The sequence below is a fragment of the Sinohyriopsis cumingii genome, chromosome 12 (genome assembly GCF_028554795.1).
Source record: "Sinohyriopsis cumingii isolate HCF-2022 chromosome 12, ASM2855479v2, whole genome shotgun sequence".
NCBI classification, from domain to species: domain Eukaryota; kingdom Metazoa; phylum Mollusca; class Bivalvia; order Unionida; family Unionidae; genus Sinohyriopsis; species Sinohyriopsis cumingii.
In genome coordinates, this window is record NC_142972.1 from 23259300 (window position 1) to 23281810 (window position 22511).

At 33.7% G+C, this 22511-nt stretch overlaps 1 protein-coding gene across 2 annotated transcripts in view; it reads right to left on the reverse strand.

Moving 5' to 3' along the window:
* LOC149786102 (uncharacterized) overlaps positions 1–22471 on the reverse strand; it is a 42374-nt gene extending 19903 nt beyond the window's left edge. Inside the window, exons 1-9 of one of the 2 annotated variants that reach the window (XM_089976419.1) lie at positions 22198–22471; positions 18021–18633; positions 14090–14169; positions 11629–11759; positions 9647–9806; positions 8796–8866; positions 5237–5321; positions 3508–3651; positions 2565–2636 (exon numbers count right to left, since the gene is read on the reverse strand). In XM_089976419.1, the coding sequence (XP_089832545.1) occupies positions 2565–2636; positions 3508–3651; positions 5237–5321; positions 8796–8866; positions 9647–9806; positions 11629–11759; positions 14090–14169; positions 18021–18631 (1354 nt within the window). In that variant the 5' untranslated portion in view covers positions 18632–18633; positions 22198–22471. Of the gene's footprint in view, positions 1–2564; positions 2637–3507; positions 3652–5236; positions 5322–8795; positions 8867–9646; positions 9807–11628; positions 11760–14089; positions 14170–18020; positions 18634–21439; positions 21535–22197 lie in introns of those variants that run through there. The other variant, XM_089976418.1, reaches the window with a different exon arrangement.
* Positions 22472–22511: the final 40 nt, after the last annotated feature.

The window sequence follows — 22511 nt, forward strand, 5'->3', positions numbered from 1 at the left end:
AATAATGTGCTGACAATTGAAGTTATGTGGCCATTGCTAGAGACAAGTGTCGTGTCTTTTAAGATAAAGAAATCTCACAAGCGATATTAAAAGAGACCATTAAATCCCCTTACATGCATAAAAAATGGCTAGATTAGGACTTGAAAGTTGGTCAATCACTGGACAGACACAAATATTATAATCAAGTCCAAAAACTCAAAAATATTTTCCTATTTGACAAAACTTGCTTTAAATAGTAAATCATCACATTATCATTAAACGAGTCTGACCTTTTACTGATTACACAAGTTGAATGACAGATTCTGACAGCATACAGTGTCACATAAAGGATCAATAGATCAAAAGAAACAGTGACCAATAATGTAACAGAACAATGCAGTACATATAAATGTTAAATAAAAAGCTGGTGATATATCTTCCATGGTGAACTCAGAGTATGAAACTTGCAGAGTATAAAGTACCTCTCTTTCAGAGCATCAAGTACATCCCTCTGGATTTGCCTGCGAGCAAATACTTTGCAAAATGGAGCATGCTCAAGCATAATTTTATTTTGTCCTGACTAGTGGTTTTGTGAAGCTATACTTCTGTTATTCTCTTTGTGAATTCTGAATTATATCCAAAGTGTATGTACATGTTCAGTCAAAACTGCACTTTTAGTGTTTCTTTTGTTCTGGTGTGTTATGTCCTGTTTATATTCCACATAGTACAGAATTTTGGCAGTCCCTTGTTTAAATTTTTTCACTAGTTTCTAGACAGCATAGGTAAAATAATACTATTCATTTAAAGATATAAAATTTTGAGCAATTTGCTGCTTCCTTGATGAAAAGATGACCTTTCTTTATGATTTCATCACTGATAAACATGCAGATATAAAATGGTAAAAGCCCCCATAAATAAATTTCAACCAGTGAGTCTGCCCTGTCAAAGCACATTTCCAAATTAGCAATTATATAATTTTCCATAACAGGGTACGGTGCAAGTGATCAAAGCATACAATTTTTTACTTGTCAGACTTGATTTAAAATAGGAAATATGCACTTTTCTCTGGATGGGCACCTTGCAAAAGTGTACTTGTCTGACTTCAAAGATTAATAGTCTGTGATGTCAAGCAATGGGATTTAATCAACCCTAACTTGGCACTCTGACTAGTTCGAGTGTCAGGGGTTGCCATTTTATCTCTATCAACAATAGTTACATAAGTCACGTGAAAATGACTTAGATTTTAATATCTGAAGCGGGTTTTTTTTTTATAAAAATTTTTACATCATGTATAGTCGTTATTTAACACATTAACCCTTGGAGGTTTCCTGAAATGCGAGTAGGAAACAGATTTAGAAAGCTGTTCCTGAATATATACCACTACATCAACTTCCAGGTGGTTTTCCAAAAACTTAATGCCTAGTTGTGTTAGAAACATAGTTTTTCATTGGCTATTTGGTTCGCGCATGAGCAGAAGGATAAAAGTTGGAGTTCTTTTCTTTTTTGTTTGCTTAACGGACACATTATTTGCGTATCAAGACCACTCTTTATTTCAAATGCCCATCTTATCCTACTTTTTGCAAAGGTTCATCTGTCTGTTTGCAGTTCATACCAGTCTGCCTTTGATCTGAGACCAAAAAGTCTTAAATCCAGACACAAAATTGGATTCCGACCACAGGCAAATTTTGGGTGGAAAAAAAAAAAAAAATCGGGTCCAGAAAATGAGATTTTTCCCTCCGTGTTTTTTATAGTAGAACTTCCAGTTTATTTGGTATCACTGTAGAGCTACATCTGTCTACCTTTCTATAATACCACCCATTTTAGTGTATTGCACATGACCTTGATGCTACAGAGCTTGGCAGTAGGCTACTACCTCCTGCCACGTAAACTTGTTGCCAGGGGTTAACGTGTTAACACAGATTAATGGATATGATAAAAAAAATCTGTCTCGGTTTTGTTTCGAGATTATAGTTTCAGAGCAGATAAAGCACAATCTTTTCTGAAAAGATTAATTAGGTATGCATTAACTTAAATTCCTGACATCATTTGAATCTATACCATGCAAGCCATGTTTTGACTCATTTTAAAACAGACTGTCATCACAAGTCACATTGCTAATGCCCAACTTTAATCATAAAATGACATATAAATATACACTGAACATATTAATCCAATTATCTTAACAGATGCATGTTTAGTAGATTACTAAATTTGCATAACAATTGCATATACTCCAAACTGAGAATATTTAAAAATCCTGTTCTAACTGGTCAAGTTAATATGCCACTTGCCTGAACTTCATGCAAACGATTCTGATCTTGTGTTGCCACAGCCTGTTTTTGGATGCTGTAGTCTGTGATATACTAGGGGGAGAGGTGTAAATAACTGTGCCGCCATAGTGTGTACTTGAATGTCCCACCATAATGCATACTTGTGCAAGGAAGGCATCATACTCTTGACACTGGTATTCTAGGGAAGCTCATTTAGTTTTATCAGAATTCTAACACCTGCATTTTTGATTTAATACAAATTTTCATTTAGTTTTAAGAAGTAATTAAAAATTACCTAAAATTTTCATCACTTACCATTTTGGTTCTGAACACAGTCTAACATAGAATGTCTGGAGCTGGGTCGATGACAACCATCTGAACAACATCCTGCAATGTAGAAAACATTATAAATACATGCATATAGGAAGAATGGTTGTTAAAACTGCATTTATCACAACCCGGAAACAAATGCTTATAACACAAATGAGTAACACATTTTAAATTAATAACACATATTTTTATACTAATAACAGGATGCACTAAAATATTGCTTTAAAACTATTCATCAACGCATGATTTGAGTAAATCCATCATGATATGTCATCTGTCATTTTCAATCCTTTGCTTAAAGTAATAATAATAATAATAATAATAATAATAATAATAATAATAATAATAAATGGTTAAAAAAGGAAATCGTTCTTTCATTCCAAGCCTAGAATAAATGCTTGCTGAACCAATTAAAGAAATGCAAAGATGATGACGTTAGTGACGTTAACTTTATTGTAATAAAGGTTATTTTCCTGAACTTACTCTGTGACCATTTTAGCACCAGTTATAATTATAAATTAAGACTAGTCTGCACTACCTCTGGAAAGTGTTGAGAAAGAGAGAATATTGTATGAGCTTGGTCAAAATGAATGGAACAAGAACTTCTTGTAGAAAGTAGGAACTTTTAATGAACAAAGTTGGAATATTCTCTATATGACATCTGTTCACCTAAGAGCAACAGTGTTTAGTTAGGGTGAAAAGTTTCACACAACTCTCAGCTGGGCAAGTGATTTTTTTAACCCATTAATGACTTGTCAAACAGATTTGCTTGAGGTTCTCCCATACAAAAAATAAAAATACTGGGTTATAAGAGATTTTTGAAAAATTACAGGAATAAAAGATTCCACAGGAATTGTAAAAAATAAAAGATGTCTGATAGGCATGCATTTTAATAAGCATGCATGTTTAAATGGTTACTTTTACTTACTGTGAATATCCACCACATTATCTACATCGGGCCCAATATATTTGAAGGCTGGCTTCCTGCCACGGATCTCTGTGACATGGACTTTCCTAATGAGATCAAGGCTGGTCAGAATGTTTGCAATATCATACAATCGTCGGATCTTTGCTACAAATAAAGAAAGACAGTTATTATGAAGTAAGGTTTTCCAATTTTTGTTGGGACATTTACTTCTTCCCTGCAAATGATGCACATAACAGGAAAGCAGACCCCAAAAAGTAAGAGTAAAATAATGCAAATATAAAGTTCATTGCTGAAATGACTTTCAACGTGTTATCACTGAATCTTTCATGACATAACTATTGACTCATTTTGGGTACAAATAACAATAACCAAAAGCACCCCCCTCCCATACATCAAACTATTTCCAACATTTATTTTACTGCATATACCAAGTTTTCATTATGCACTGAGAAATGAGCTCATCTTCAAAAGTAAGCTTTAATAAACCCTCAATGGGTTTACTTGCTCTATGGAAAGCAAAAGGTACGGCCAGACATTAGCAGACCATACCATTTACATATCTGCCTAGTACAGACCCAAACTACAGTAATCTCCCATGAAAAGTATAATGGGATTATGAGATTCCTGTGAGGACACTGACATAAGCATGCAAACATATCTTCACCATACATATGTTTAATGTAACCATCTTTGCAATAAAATTATTTTTAAAAGCATAATTTTCATTGACCAAAACAATGAAACATTTAAGATGTCAACAGATATTATTCTCTTCTTCTCCGTAGTCTGTTGCACAAATTAGAGAAGAATAATTGGATAATTAATTCTGGGTAACCAAGTTGAGAATTTTTTATATATATGTTATTGTATTATTAAAACTACTAGACCGACTTTAACAAAGCAATTATGTTTCTAAAGTTTTGATAAGTAACTGTATAGGAAACATTCCTTTCTAAGGTAATACTATGTCATTGTCTTGTTCTAAACATTTATTATTCTTGCAAACACCAGAAAAATTTTCAGGACTTAAATTGTTCTCTCAACTTTGACAGGGTGTGGAGATCTTGATTTTGCCTATCAATGATTTCCATCATATAAATTTATTTCAGCACAAGATCATTTCATTTTGAAGCATTAATATAGTACCATGTGACCAGTTAATACGAAGTGGCCACTTTCATCCATAGTGAGGCATGATGAAAGCACTCAATACATTTGAACTTTTTAAAGTAAACACCAACATATTTTTAAAAGGTACTTGAAAGGAAATAATTCTTTTAACTGGTAAAAGTAAAATTAAAAATAAAAAAATTGCATCCCTGGCATTGTGTGTGTGCATAATAAATGCAATGAAAGGTAGTACATTTCAGGTCATGAAATTATCCATGTTTTGGCTACATGCCTAAGTTGATCCATCTTTTTTTTTTTTAAATTTAAAATTAACAAATTGGTTGTTGTTGTAGAGTTTAGCACACGATAGGCTATACATCATGGCTAGTATTAATGGTGGAGGAAGAACCCTGAAAAGAACCACCGATCCACAAGATATTACTGGCAATCCAAGACTCGAACCCACTCAGACAGGAGAGATGGCAGTGATCCGTAACAGAGAGCGCTTTAGACCACTCGACTACCCAGGGCCCCTTAACAAATTGGATGGATAAAATTTCTTCAATAACATGCTTCAGTCATATACATTTTACTTGTACCAGCTTGTGTCATTACTTACTTTTGAATTTGGCACTCTCGGTTTTATCAACATTGGCATCACCAATCAAAATCTTGGCTGACAAGTCAAGGTTTACTGTTTTTGGCTAATAAAAATAAATAAAGAAATAATCATTACATAGATATTCTTGATGATCTATGGTGCAAATTTAAAAGAATCAAGTTATTGTGCAACACCAATAATCCTAGAAATATCTAATTAAAATGTATTAGATTTAGTTAGCAGATGCATGCAGTATTACTTCAATCTGAACCATTATGACTAAATATACCCATAATGCCAAGAGAGAGGATTAAGGATAACCTACTTGGCAAAAAGCATAATATGAGCATATCAAATGAAAATTACATGCAATAGTTACAATAAACTGTATGAGAAATGTACATTTACATTTGCTAACCTGGATCTGCAGCTGGTTAAAATTTGTTAAGGTTTGTTCATCCTTTATTTGATCTGACTCGTTCTGAAATTTAAAAAGATCTCTTTCCTCTAACATTGCCAGTGGTCATGCTAAAAGGTGAAATGGGAGACTAAATCGCCAAAAAATGTCCTTTTCTGTCAGGAAAGCGAAAACAACTTTGCCATGTGATTTTTTTTAAATGTACAATAAGTTACAGTAGTTTAAGACCTTTGAGATGTCCCCCTCGATGTAGCCAGAAGTTCAGACTAGTGTCACAGCCCAAGGCCAAATGTACTGTATCAATAGCTTCCAACCCAGAGTACACAAATACTGATTTTTAAAGCTTTAATGCATATATAACTATATACAATATCTACAACCATCAGTAAAGTAGGACAGTAACTTACATAGTTATTTAATGTCAAAGATGCATTTGTTGCACTCTTCCACCTTCATAATGGGGACACTGTTCCATTCAGATGCCCTTCAGAAGATTCAAGAAGCAACACAAACTCAGGAACAGGAGCCTTTTCCACACCTTGTCCTCCTGCCCCATTATTATCAAATCCAATGTACCATCTTTTCTTGATGATCAGAATTTTGTGCAATTTTTTACTGAACTGTTTACCTTCTAGCACACAAGTAATTCTTTGATTTTACTGTCTCAAAAAAGTGTGAATGGTTCATTTCTGAAAGACATTTAGTAAATCAAACTTCAATCGAATTACATCAAGGTTCTCTGACATTTATAAATGTTGGAAGTTCTAGCTGAGTTGTTCATCATGAAGCAGCAAGCTGATGTTTATTAGCTTTTTTTATGCTGTTATGTCATGTGCACCTCCATGCCCAATAGTGAGATCACAATTACACAATTTGAAAAATGCAAATTCATCTCTTTTATTAGATGGTTTCACAAATCTAAAGAGGATGGCATAATTGTCCTTCAAGTTCTGAATTTTCTGCTTTCCTTTTAGACATGACAAGAAATTAAATATTACGAAGATGAGATACAGTGATAGTGGCAACTCCTTTGCACAATGTAAAATGGTGGTTAAATACTGGCATCTTTTATAACTCTATATCCCTAAATACATGCAATACATTTACTCTCAGAACGGAACTGAGTGCCTGCTCTGAACAGAAAATTGCCAGGAAATTTGTTAATTTAAAAAAAAATACTATAAAATGGATTTTTAACAAGAAAATATACATCTGTGCTCAGGTCTAAAATATAGGATAAATACAGAAAAAATGGCACTCTTGACATCTTTGTGTACAGAGTGTTGACACCAACTGCGCCAGCAAAGAAACTATTGCACATTCATTTTAACAGATCAATGATCATTAACCCTTTCCTGAGCAAGTTATTATCGCACGATTTCTACAAGTTATGCCTACTATTTGATGATGAAAACCTACCAACTTCAGTTTCATACCTAAACATCAATATGTAAATAGCAATTTGTTTTAAGAATATAACTGGTTAAGAACATTAATTGAAATTTTTGAAATAACAATTTTAATCTGCCATGTTTGCATTCTATTCCTTATAAAATCTGTTTGAAACTGTAAGTGAACAAATAATGGTGGACATACTGTGTCTCTACTTCATTAAATGGTCAGCAAATAGCGAAATGTGCTGCAATTTTGAAAGGTCAAGGTTGTTTAATGAAATTCAATTTTGTGAAATATGAAAGAAGCAGTGACGTAAATACTATTTAACCAATGCATGACGCTACTACAAGTATGTAGGCAAATAATAAAACACTACATTTGCAATCCTATAATTGGGTGTTGCAACAGAGCTAGAAAGTGAGTGGTTATATTAAGAAATCCCTCTTTCTAAAAATAAAAGCACTCACATGTTATACATGGAGCCATATGTGTTCTTGGTGGTGTCAATTCAGTTGGAAAGAAGAGTCTACTTCGTATCATATATCGACATTAATGCTTCATTGTGTTGTCTATGAATAGTTAAGAGTAGAGTTTAATTGTCAACAATGCAATTAGGATGAACAGTATGGTATTAAGTTACACATGCCTTTGCTCAATTTTACACGTTACAGGGGTTGTTTCAAAGTAATTTGGGAATCTTTCTTTTATTGCCATTATATACAGAACTTACAGAAAGTAAAAAAGAATCAAGTGGTAGTTGATTAAGCAATTTACTAATGTATAAGACCATAATCTCATTACTCCTATTAGTTAAAATTAATTTACAATGAGCTCTTTTAAAGTCATGACCAAAATACACTGCATGCATATCCATCCAAATGAACACTTTCAAGTATAAATACAATGGGCAAGAAAATAAAGTATTGTTTAAAACTATTGTCAAATGGATACTGCGAAAAAGAGGACATAATAAAACATAAGAGAAAGAATATATATATATATATATATATATATATATATATATATATATATATATATATATATATATATATATATATATAATTCTTGCTTTGCATCCACTTCTGCCTGTTCAGCTGACACTACTCCCTACTCTGTCCAAAGAAGGAAGTCACTTCTCCCTAAAATTCAAGCCTAGCTTTACCCCTGATCGTTAAGCCATATAACATCCACAAGTCAAATTGATAAAGCCTCTTTTGCTTAACATCTGGTGCCATTTTTAAAAAGTATACACTGACCTGCTACCTAAATCAATCAATCTAAATATAACAAATCTGAGAAAAAATTTCAAATTGACACAAGCTTTCTTGTAAATGTGTCATATACTGCTGCTATAAACAGAAAACAAGGAAAATAGATGGTGTAATGATTATGATAAAAGTGCTATGGCTGGCACACATGTATATGGTTTCATCAAATCGCTGCTTCTACTTTTAAACAGGCTTCCACATTTGGAAATTATCTGGATTTAACACATAAATAAGCCAATATTAGTGTACTGAAATAATAATTTCAACACACAAATCAATACTGCCACCTCTTCTGTTCCAATTGGAACTGAGCACAGAATAGCTGAATGTCCTTTTAGTCTGTGCTTCTCCAGAAAATATATACAGGGATTTAAATATATGGGCAAAATATGGGGATTTAAACAGGATGCAAGTGTGGTTGAAAGGTCTGTGTTTAAATAAATTCTGGTGATAATAAATAGGTCCCTATATATTGAGAAGCATTTCGATTACTTACCCTAGATACTAAAAACAGCATCAGGAATTTCTGGCTCATAATACCAAGGGATTTATCTTTCCTAAGGGCAGCTACAAATAAAAAAAAAATCAGGCTTAAGCAATAGATAATTCCTCAATATACAAACAATACATTTAACAAAGAAGAACAAACGAAAACAAATAAATGCATTAGTATTACATTTTCTGCACCCTATTCACTAAAGTTAGCTGTAAACCTTTGTCCACGAAGCAACTCTAATACACACATATCCAACATTCGTAGTGGTCAAATCAGACATTAAAAAGAAATATGACCATATTCGGCCAAATAGACATTTTAAAGTCTCAACCCAAGCCATACATAAAACTCAACCAATCAGACTGCTGGATATAAACCCAGACCCAAGTCTAGACTTGAGCTGTATGGGTTAAATTTGGGCCAGAACAGTGAAATTAATGTATATAAAACTAAAATCTTCAAAGTGTAGACTTGTGATGCAGCTGCAGTCAGTGCAAAGAAACAGGGCTTGATTTCCCCAAGCTGATCTCTACCAAATTTTCAAGGTTTGTCATTAAGATTTGTGTTAAGTTTTTCAATAGAAATTAATAAAGTGACCATTTGCTTGCGCTTGATTCATGCATACTCAACAGTTTTTTTTGTCTTGGTGATTGATGATAAAGTCATGTACCCTCAAAAAACTTGCAATGAATTCTGAAGCACAGTAAAGATTTCAAAAATCGATAATTTGAATAAATATATGTTAAAACTATTAACCTTTTCGAGACGCTGAACAAGCACCCACAGATTTTTCACCCATGCCTTGATACAGAATTGTATTGAAAATTTCTGAGGAAGGAACATGCACTAACCATGACTAAAAAGTTTGGACTCTCCGAACATGCAGAAGTCTGGAGGAGATTTTGGCGCATTAGAGTTCCCAGCTCCAAGCTGTTCCTCCAGCTCCCTGTTAAATTCATAATCCTTTAGCTTTTGGATTTTTTCAGCAAACCCCTCTGAATCGCCCAAGGCCTAAAAAAGAAAGAAAGATGTAGTATGGTATCGGATGTGCTCACATGAGAAATTGCTGAAACCTGTCAGTTAGACAAGACATCAATTGTTTTCACTGATTTTTACAATTCGCTGCACAAACATTTTAAATTCTGAAAGTAATAATTTGTGTACTATATACTGTACTAGATCCAGTAATTGTGCAATCTATTCAAGGTTGCAAATGAATACATGTCAGTTGTGCGGCAAGATCAGATAACCACCATGTTACTTGCCACTGAAACAAGCTAGCACCTCAAAGTATTGTCATGTGGGAAAACAAGCTATGGGATTACGATCAACTTGTATATGGTAAATGGGTACCCATGGCTCATTTTATTACCTGGGTTATCATCAACGGGCAGGTACCTGACTACTTGTTGGCATCTTTATACCTCCCCTGGTTTGCTAATTCACATGCTGACTTCCCATGGCATACTGGAAATGAATTTCACCAAGCAAAAGCATATTGTCCTGATGACACATTTTGTATCAGTCATCATATACAATAGGAAAGCATTGTCCTATAAAAAGCCCACCCTTTTTCCCCCAATGAATTTATAAGACTGGGACAAAAATGGGCTCCACCTCCCATGGAGTTAACCGCATGTCATCTTTTATTTAACCTTTCTAAATGAAAAATGATGATTGTGTGACACATGGTTCATAGATATTTCATCAGGCAATTCAAGTCCTTTTCAAGGACAAGCACAAGCACAAAAACGGACTGCATATAAACTTAGGAAGGATGTTGATTAATGTATACAAAGTCCATGACATTTCAGAATTAGGTATTTCCTTCTCTAGCAAAAATGGCAAAATATTTTCTATTATTCTAACTATTCCTAGCTCAAATGTTCAAGGGGTTTGGGGCATATGAGTAGAGGTACAGTCATCTCATTTAGCAGCCTTATCTACCAGTTTCTAACTCTTATAGTTTTTCCTATGTAAGCAAAAAAATGATGGGAACTTGTATCTTGTTTATGGCAATTATGTTTAAAAATACACTCCGTATTACAAGGCACTTGAATGACTTCTTTAAATTGTACATTTTCCTCAAGTATTGTTAACAATAATTGGGTATCTATTGCTTTATGTTACTGCATGGTGACTCATCTTAACTCCGCCTCACCCCCACCCTTCTGACTACATAGGAATGAATAATCCAATAATAAACAAGTTAACTTGTCTGACTAGCACCAAACAATGAACACCACAATTGGTACATCACACATTAAGCGATTAATTTATCAAAAATTTGCCTTTGAGTTAAACAATTCAATGGGAATAAATGTAAACCTCAAAAAAACATGCAGTCTTTCTTTGCCAACTCCTTGAATAAACATGGATAATGACGATGAGTTAACTCATCCGAACATACAGGTGCAATGGCCAGTTACTACAGAACTATCTGCTCTGTAACACATTTGGCTTCTCTCATAGGGCTTGGGATCTGATTGCATTGGCATTGATGCTGTGTTCATCTGTGTTTTTTGACGTAACAAGTATGCATCCAATATGAAATAAACTATATCCTTCAAAGAGATTTGTAATCTTTAAAGATTTTGCCAGTATATAGTCCTGAAGAGTCAACACAATACACATAGATTGTACAAAATTAATAAACTTACCAAAAATGTTCAACTTGACTTCAATAATTTCACAATATTTATTGTCACATGAATTTGTTCTCCTTAGTCATACTGAAGTTATTTCATGCCCATGTCAGTGTTTACATTGTAATTAAGGCTTAAATAATAAGTTCTTAATATCTGCCTTATAAATGACACATGAAATTACTCACCTTTAATTTTGCAAGTGTTGTATATAAATTGGTCTTTCCATGCCAGGCATATTTATTCTTGGCCACACGACTGACTATTTCTACACTTTCTAATACATTGACTATATCGTATATTCTCCTGCGCTCCACATCTGAAATTAGATAAATATAAACAATGACAAGGCAAAGCAGGAATTGCCAAAAGAACTAAACATGTGTTAAAGTAAAGGTGCAACAACACTGAACCTGTAATGACCAAATGCACACCCTAACCAAGATGCACCAGAAATATGTGTATGGATAAGATTTACACCATATGCCTTTACCACCATTAAACTGGGGCAAATAAAACCAGATTTAACCCTTTCAACACTGCAGACCAGTGAGTCCAGGAACAACAACTCCTCAACAATGCAGACCAGTATACCTGTCCCGAGAACATGTCTCGTTTTGACAATGCATTCTGATTTGTCACTATTGGGGATACCCAATTTGTAAACAATAATGTTGTTGAATGATTCATTTGCATACCATTTAGATACAATCAAACTTTAAGATAGGTTTTTAACAAGAAAGATAACAATAATAATAATGAGGACTTTGTATAATGCCTAATCTTTAGAAGCTCTATGCGCTTTACAACATTAAAGAACACCTATAACATAAAAAACATATGATATGATTACAAAAAAACGAACACCATGAAATTAGAAAACAAAAAACATGCTGAAAATATTTAAGGTGGGAAACATTATTAGATCTTTAAGAGCACTCTTGAATGGGATCACTATCTTTGTGTCTAAGTTCAGTGGGCAATTCATTCCATGTTGCTGGGATCTGGTATGCAAAAGAACGTTGTCCATATGAGTTTGAATAGTCCGTGAAAGAAATATTTGAACATAACAGGAATGCTACTCAGGTAAATATGCATGAGTAAGAAAGGGAGCATTTGCAAAAAGAATGGCTGGATATTGTTGGCAATATCGATGACAATTAGTACTTTGAAGTCTTTGAACTTGCTGCTGTGTACTATACCTACATTTTGCCAATGAATTAAATCTCATTTGGATAAAAATATTCACTCAATTTCGGAATGTACAGGCCAGGTATGAGCATCTGATGGATCTTGAACGTCTCTTGAATATTTTAGATATTTTACAGTTAATATGTAATTGGGAAATGGCAAGACTTTCAAAAAGAATGCGCACCAGAAATGAGAGACTGACCCAAATCAACACAAAAGTGTTTGGATTTGTATGATTTGATAGCCAAAAACTGTTTTGAACTTTTGTTAAATTAGTGAACAGTCAAAGCATGTGTTTTTATGCATATTTAATACCATAAAAATAGAACATGGAAAATTCAAGTCTTTTAACACTTGTAAAAATCTTGTTACCCATGTGATTTCCAAAATGTGATGATATTGCAATTATTCAAACCATGACTTGTGCGAACCTGATATGGACCAAAGAGACCACATATTACTCTTTCAATGCTTCATTTCACCGTTTTGATTGAATATCCCAAAACTGACCTTTAACTTGCCTTTTCATTTACCTGTATAATCGGTGGCCCCAAGTGGCGGAGTGCTCACTGTTATGAATCGGCCAAAGTGTGCTTGTAAGCAAGCATGTCAGTAGCTTCTAGTGGGTTGGTGATTCTTTCTGGGGTTTTCCCAGGTTCTTCCTCCACCATTTATACTAGCCAAGCATGTGCTGAAAAAAAATGGCATTAAACCCATACAACAACAACAACAACCTTTATAATCACCTGCGTGCAACTAAACTTGCTTATAAGCATATTTCAGACTTGAATTTGTCTTCTTTACACTGATACCATCAGACATGATTTTGGTCTTCCATAAAAAAGGTGAAAAAATTATAAGGGAGTTGGCAATTTCTGAGAAAATAAATAATTTTCATATAGATTTAACAGCATTTAAGTTTGCTAGCCATCTGCTAAGCGGCTATGCTTTAAAGCCACGATGATGGCCTCTTGTGATGCATGACTTTTTTTCATACCTTGCATAAAATTTTTAAAAAATATGGATATCGAGCTGTAAAACAAAAAGTCTACTAGATGAATCCAATCCACAGAGCATTTGGATTGTCTAAACAAATATATTTATGGCAAGCACCCAAATGATCCATACTGCAACCTCCTAATATTCTGGTTAGAACTCGATAAATTTAACTCACGATCAGTTCAGTTACAACTCAATTACGTAATTGTTTTGAACATCAAGTTGTGAAGAAAAATTTCCAGGTTTCCCAGACTTTTGTCAATATTTGCACAATTAAAGGACTTTTCACAGTCGAGAAAAAAGTTATAATTTCTACCGACTTTTTCCCGGTAATGTGGGAACTCTGGACTGAAATTACTTAATACTGAAAGACTTAAATTCATGTCATTTCCCCCCAAATTTATATGGTGCTGAAATAAAACAGATGATCAAGTTGAATGAAGAGTATATACTACTTACGCAATTCCTTGGCAACTTCATCAAGGCAGATTTCAACCGGATCTGAGTTAACTGGGCATTCAGGATATTTCTGAAGAAATCTGAAATCCAAATAAAAAAAGAAAGCATGTGATAACTATTTAAAACCTAAATCATCCATCCCTTTCTAAAGTATCAACTGCTTTAACTTTTTAAAAGACTGGTTTCCTTTAGTTTTAAAGTATTGATAAACATTCAAAGGCGTAATGGAGTAACAATGTAAATCCATGAACACTTTACTTGGTTTATTTTTGGTCATAGTGGTGGAAAGAGTTCCACAGTCCCAATTATTTGTAAACTCACTTATAATGCTGATGCAGATGTGGAACCCATTTTTACAAACAAAAATAGGAAGGTAAAAAACAAGCGTTTACCATTTATAGATTACAAAGCTTGTAACGACAGCTTAATGTTCCAGCCTTTTTATTGTCTAAAGCACTGGTTTGAATTGGCACAATGAGAATTTTAATAAGAAATAATATTTCATATTTAACAAGAATATTCTAAATGAATAATACAGCAAAAAATGAAACAATGATCGTTAAAAAGTTGGAAAATACCAACTGAAAGCAATACTGTACAAAATAAACAACAAATCAAAGAGATCTTGTCAAGTGAAATTCAGGTTCAAGTTTGTTTTTTTTTTAAATTTTGTTTCCTGGTCATTATAAATCATAAATGTGACATGTACTCTTTTATTCAAATGTCAAAAGAATCCACACCTGTTACTATCATGCCAGCAAGCGCTTCTGATGGAACTTAAATGTTTATGCTGTGGCTAAGCTGTTGTTTTTTTTAATTTTTTAAAAACTAATTTTCAAAGTTATTTGCTCTTTTGTCAGCAAAACACATGCTGATTTAACTGATTATTTCTGGAAAATCCATGATCCATATTTTCTGCTTAATTTTTGACAATTTCTAAGGTGTTGCTTTTTACCTTATTTGGATTGTTCCTAAAAAAATTGCACTGATACACTGAAAAATTAGCATTCAAGCTCAAAAACGTATTTTTTAAAAAATAAAACATTTTGTTATTGGAAGTTTTTTTATAAAAAAAATTTTCCTATGTGAATGTAGTGTTCTAGGACCAAGCAGTTGCCATGCACTATCAGTCAAGTGACATTGTAAATTGTTTTCTAAGGAATCAACCAGTTTAAACATATTGATGGCTTTGGCTCCAGCAGTGTATGGGTAATTCTAGCTATGAAGCTTTTAGCTCAGTGGTGCTTGCTTATCTTGGATACACGTTTTCTGACCTTAACGTTACTGATGAATAAACATGTAACTACTGTATGTCGGTTTGATCTACATTAACATATGCCATCAATTTACTGACTTTTTATTGCAAAGAACTAAAATCTATAAATATTAAAATCAATTAGATGAAAAATTTTGCTGGAAAATGGAAATTATAATTCTCATGAATCAACGAAAATTATCAGCACACAAACACCAATGAATCAAAATTTTAGTCTCCATCCATGTATTGTGCCCTTGTGATGCAGTGGTATATATTTTACAACTCTGTCACTTGCAAGTTATAAAGATGCATATTAGTTTCTAAAGCTTCATCATGTAGGTTTATTAATGTGAGTGGAAATTCATTATGCTTTATGACTCCTTCCTTCAGCAATAATTTGAACTTGCTCAACGATACAGGGTAAAATGTCAACAGGTACCTGGGTAATTAGGAACCTGCCTGTTAATAGTAACCCAGGTAATTAAAAAAAACTTGGTACCCATACAAAAGTGGATTAGAAATTCAGATCAAGACAAAAGAATAATGATTACAGTTTGCGGCTCATATTTGTGTGCACACTTATTCATCATCATAGGGGCTTGTATTGTTGCTTACAATTTACTGGTCATACATGTACTATATAATAATACAGGAAAAGAGGATGGCTCTCTCCTTTCTCATGCAACCTATTTAAGACTCAACGCTTATGTTTAAAGCTAGACTGTCCTAACATTGTGCCTGTCCATGGTACATGTGCCATTTTTCTTGCAACTTAAATATGCTTGTTTTGAGATCCTGATGACATTAACTAGGTCAATACCTTTCATCGACAGCAACAGTAAGTATTGATTAAGAAATATTGGATGAATAAAATTAAAATATGTACTACAATTCAAATAAAAGAAAGCACAACATAGATGTCTGGTTTAACTAATCTAGTTTGTGGCCCTGGAACAAGTATTAGCTGCTCATGTCAGGGCCGCTGTTCACATGTTTGTTTACTGGACTATTTTCTTTATTAGTGGGAAACCCAAGATATATAGTTCTGTCACGGCAAAGGCAACACAAAAACTTGGTTACCGTAAGATGCACTTCATATACCATGTTAGGAAAATATTAACAAAATGGGCAACTACACAGAATGAAATTTTTCGCTGAAATATTTAAATATAAGGGAAATCTTTGTTATTTAATAACATGAAAAAAAAATCTAGTAAAATTTGTCCACGGATGTAAATATGGTAATTTGTGCATTAATTTTACATGAAACAGTTTCGCATGTTGCTTACAATTTACTTGTCATACATCTACTATATAATAATACAAGGAAGGAACTTCTCTCCTTTCTCGTGCGACCTTATTTAAGAATCAACGCTAATATTTAAAGCTAGATTGTCCCGACTTCGTGCCTGTCCATGGTTCGTGTGCCATTTTTCTCCCGACTTAAATGTGCTTGTTTTGAGATCCTGACAACATTAACTAGGTCAATACCTTTTGTTGACAGTGACAGAAAGTACTGATTATGAAATATTTGACAAAATAAAATTACTAATTAAGTACTTCAATTCAAATAAAAGCACAACATTAATGTCCAGTTTAACTGAAAGTATTTTTGCCTCAAGTTTGTGGCCCTAGAGTGAATATTAGCTGTTCAAGTCCGGGCCAATGTACACGTTTGTTTATTAGACTCCTTTATATTAGCGGAAAACCCAAGACATATTTTTGTCAAGGCAAAGGCAACACAAAAATTTGGTTACCATAATATGCAATTTTTCAATGAAATATTTAAATACAAGGAAATCTTGGTAATTTAATAACACTGGGTAAAAAAATCTATAAAAAAATGACCACGTGTGTAAATATGGCAATGTTTGCATTAATTTTACATAAACAGTAGCAAGAAAACATACAGGATTCTTGAATGTGAAACAAATTGTCATAGACTCGTTCTTTTTTCTATACTATATACAAAGTAGATCAGTCTAAATTTAAAATAAATGGCATCAGATATTATATAGGAAATGGGGCTGTATCGATGTAACTGTTGGATGTTATATAACTGAATAATGTTAGAGAGGGAATTTTGTTAAACTTAAAAATATGTTGTACAGGACCATCATTAAAGGAATGAACCATGGCAGGGTAAGGATACCACAACAATCATCATTTGTGGACTTTACGACTATTCACGGAAGTTTCTGTACTGTAGATACTTAGACTAGTTAAAGTGAGTGTTATGCATAAATAATTTCTTTTGTGTCTATACTATTATATCAACTACTAATACACATGGATTTAGCTGATTTGTGACAGAAATTTTAATTGCAGATCTAGCTAAGTAGCCAAAATAAATGTATGTTAAAATTTTTTATGCTTTTCATATAGTTTTCTGTAATTATGGCATGTAATAAATAGATTGCTCTTCTTATGCTCAGATTCCACATTTTTGCCTCTTGTATAAGTAATAAATTATGCTTATACCACTTTTGGGGTTCACATGTATGAACCAACAACAAAGGAGTTCAGATTCACATTTAATATAATTTCCCTTCAATCGAGAAACCGATCGTTAGGATGGACGGACATCCAGCAGAAATTTCCAAAAATGTTGACATCTAGATACAGGAGAATCTTAATAAATGAAGAAAACCATAAAGATATGTGAAGACTCACTTTTGGCACAATAAACCTAGGGATTTCTCTTTTCTGCATCCATATTTTGGACCACCCTGGGAGGGTAGAAGGTCATCATTGTCCACATCCAATGCTTCTGACTGACTGTTGCTATCATTGTTGGAATCTTCCTCCTGTTCATCATCAGATGAAGAAGATCTTTTTTCTGATTCCCGATTACGCAGCTCTGGACTTACAGCACTAAAGAGCATTTTAAGATTCGCTGTGGGGGTGAGCGGAGCTCCTGGAATAACCCCATTCTGGTTGCTAGGGGTTAATGGCCTCACGTCACCATCTGAGGTACTACTATGATTTCTATCTTGGAACTCGGTAAACCGGCTGGACGAATTTTCAACCTTTTGCTTCGAACCTGGCCGCATTGTAGACCTGTCCTTATTTTCTTTATTTCGCCTCCTAGTTGACCTTGTGTTGGAACAGTCAGTCAGTGGGGCAGGTGTAGGGGTAGAATCCTTAACAGTCTTGCACTGTGTTTTGTTTTTGCTGTATGAAATTTTTTCTACATTTCCATCAGAGTCGTCGTCATGCTCCTCTGCATCCAAAGAACACAACCCATTGCAAACCAATGGCTGGGCTGCTTCTATATCGGTCATACCTGTAACAGAAATGATATGTGATGAAAATGCACTCACCCAACGCCAAATGGTCAGTGCTTGTTCAGGACTGACTTGCATTTCTCTTTAATGAAAAGGATGTTAAGGTGAAAATACTGCAGACTTTTTCCATGAGAAAATTAAAAGATGGCTTTAACATTTAAGTGACTAGAGTAGCAACAACCTTTAGATCTCATTAGCCGAGATACTGACATGTATCTGAACCCACAGAACCGTAGCAGTGTTATCTGTTACATCTACTGACGGGAAATTTTGTGTATTTAGGGTCGTCATTTTTAAAACACTAATATTATCAAATCAAACCAGTGACACATGATTTTATCTAGTAGACCAAAATGACTGATTTTCTTTAATAAAAAGTCAGTGACAATTAGTACTGACATGATTTCCAGCTTCTTTCAAACCACGTCATGTTTGATTTGTTTGAACAGACTATTGAATTTGCAAATGATTTTATGACAAACACAAAAATATAACTTTCTTGTGTAAATGTACCAGCCCTATAAGCATTATGAAAGCTTGTCATAAAATTTACTTGGATATTAAATACAAGACATTTTGTATGATGGCATCTTTTGCAAAAATTCATATTAAAGTGGAAACAACATAAACCAGCACCTAAGTAATTTTGATCCTTGGTGACCAGGATCAAAATAATGGCTGTACTTTGGCCTCCTTATCATGTATTAGCCAATGGCTATTCTAGTTTAGTGACCAGTGTAATAATGTTGTACCACCAGTGACTGGTTTACATAAATTTCATTTAGTGGTTCTGTAATATATGAATATGCACATACATTGGTTAGCTGATTCCAAACTAATTAAATACCGTACAAAAGAGTAATATAGAGAAAGCAGGCATGACCTCATATTTCTTTCCTGTAATACCCCTATTTGAATGGTAAAGACTTGTCTGTAAAAATGGTTACAAGCAACCTGACATGCATTTACGGCATCAGTGATTATATTAAGAACACACTGGTTCTTCCAATGATGAAATGGTTAAGAAAGATTCTTTCAAAGGACACAGAAAATGTAACCATCAAGAATAGCCAAATAGAGCTACAAATCAAGGAGTGAAAACAGATGTGAATTTCAGTGTCTCAAGTGGATGATTACTCATTTGGAGCATGATCTAATTTGATAACCCTCTTTTAGATGAAAGATAATGGCAAAGCACATTTACTAATGCATTTACAACAGACTGTAAACTAGGTCCAAGATGCTTTCACCTGAATTGAAAAAAGACATTGTAGAAACCAAGAAGTTGGTCCTCTGTATGGAGTATCATTGCTCTTTCCAACATACTGACTGTATGTATTGCCAATTTACAACCCACAGTGCACTGACACAGACAATAAGAATAAAAAAATAGTTACTAAATGTCAACTTAAAATATGGTTCCCATGAGGCAAATAATAGTCAAGCAGCTTTTATTTCTTATTTCAGCACATGTACAATTCTAAATATAATTTGTCCTGTTTTGTCTATCTTAAATGATGACATGCTGAGCAATGATATATGAATGATTATTTTACAAGATCATGTTTTTTCTTCATGCACAAGAAAATGGGCAGTGTGGTTAAACAATAACAGCTTATCAGCACAAATGAAAACATAATTTCCTACCTTAAACTGGCCTACTACTAGTCGATACTTTCTGAAACTTGTTTCATGCAGTATCTTTCTTACAAAATTCAATGTTCATAAGAAACAAATCTGAATATATACATATAATTTGTTCCGGTATTATCTATTTTTGTTCAGTATTTTAGTTTGTTCCCTTCTTATATCAAAGTATGAAAAAAGAATAAAATAACCAATGTCAGTATAAAATTAACTGAAACTAATGGAATCAAAAGTACAACTAGTTACAGAAGTATAATTAGTTGTTTTTTTTAACTTTTGTTCCATCTTGTTCCAGTTTATTCTGGTATATAGAATGACCCATCAGATAGTGTTATTTGATTGGTTCAATGCCAGTGAGGATGTCAGTTCAAAATTATAAATAATGTTCTATTTTACATACGAGGCAGGTAGGTTCAAACAATTTTTTATTATTTAAAAAAGTAGAAAATATGTGTCATTCGTAACCTAATTTAACTTTGACATCTCTTTATTCAACCCTATCCTAAGTAGGGCCACAAGGAAAATCGAGGATTGTTCTGGTTACCATAATCATATCTACTTCTTTATCTGGCCTTATTTATATATTGCTTGCTCATGCGGGTTAAAATGTTAGCTCTGCCAATGTGGCTATATGCGAAAGATTGCCAACAGCTTCCTGTGGGTAAGTGGTTCTTCCCAGGTTCTTCGTACACCAAATATATCGGTAACATGCATAACGTATTTTATGTCCTGAAAAATGAAATTAAACGCAAAAACCAAACCAATCAAGTAAATGCTATCTAAATAATATTTTTTTCCGATTTAAAAATCTCATACAAATCTGTGAAGCAAAATTCATGATTATCTTTTCAATCTATATGATTATATATGATTTCGTATCGTAAGCTCGTTTTGCTCCGACCACAAATATTGACATTTCAACAAGTATTATTAACATCGTTATAAAATAAATTCATAAAAATACAAATATCAAATATATATTAATAAAATAAACATGCTCATGCTTGTTGTAATAGCATTACATGTATGCATATCTTGATTCGGTTACCTTCCTAAGTAAAGAAGGAAAAAATTCATTCGTTCGTGTTATCAAAGATCAGGCAGACCCACCCATCAAGGAAAGAATATGGAAGCACGTCAATTAATAGACAAACTTACCAAAAGAATACATTTTGACACGGTGAGAAATCTTACGAAAAATCTTTATAAATAATCTGTACCATTCCCAGTACCGGGAAAATATTCAAACTGAGGACTACTGTATGAAACAGGCGTTCGACGGTGTTGTCGTAGTTTGTCTCATCGCGTTCAAAATTGGCGCGTGATTGTATGCTTTGCGGCCCCGATCAAGTATATGCATATCGCATATCTCAAACAAAGGATTAGCAAACGGTTCTTTTCATTCTTTCTCTGGTAGTAAATTGTCACTGATTTATTAAGAAAATGTCTTCGTTATCATCTCGGAGTTAAGAATAACATTGCTAAAGAATACGGTAAAATACTGTCGTCGCGTTCGATATTCAGGTCCTAGGGGCATGACCAAGCAGTCGGCATATCATAGTAGACCTAGTGAATTTCGCGGAAAAAAATCCCCCTTGATTAACGATTTATACGACCGATAATTCCGCATAACCTTGAATAACCGCAAGATATATATATATCAGTGTTACGAATTGTTGATATATAGACTATACAAAATCCATGATACTGCCACAATCTATGTAGGCCTATAATAGGGAATATTTAGTTTGAACCATCCTCTGCCACATTGAAATTAGGTCAGCATATCAATGGCCAAGAACTACACTATTTGTAGGTTTCAAACTGGTTATATGCCACGAAATTCCGCTAAATTGGTTTGCTATACTTCATACTGGTGAAATGTGTAACAAATAAACATCGGATGTCAAACTTACTTGGTATACAAAGGTATATCTAGACAGCAATCCAGTGGGTAAATTGTCCATCTACGTCAGGATTCTTATCCGGGATAGTTGACCGACTTTTTCGAAAAAATTTCTGGAGCACTTATTTCTCGTTAATGTAGACGACCTCCTTACACACAAATATAAATTCGGCTTCTAAATTATTAAAACTAATAGATTTTTAGTCCGAACTGGATTTCCTTATTCCTCACATCAACATTCTGCTATCGTCGGTATATTTGGCGCGAGATGGTGTAGCTTGTGTTACCGGTGACCCGCCCACTTTTGTCCGACCAATAAAAAGA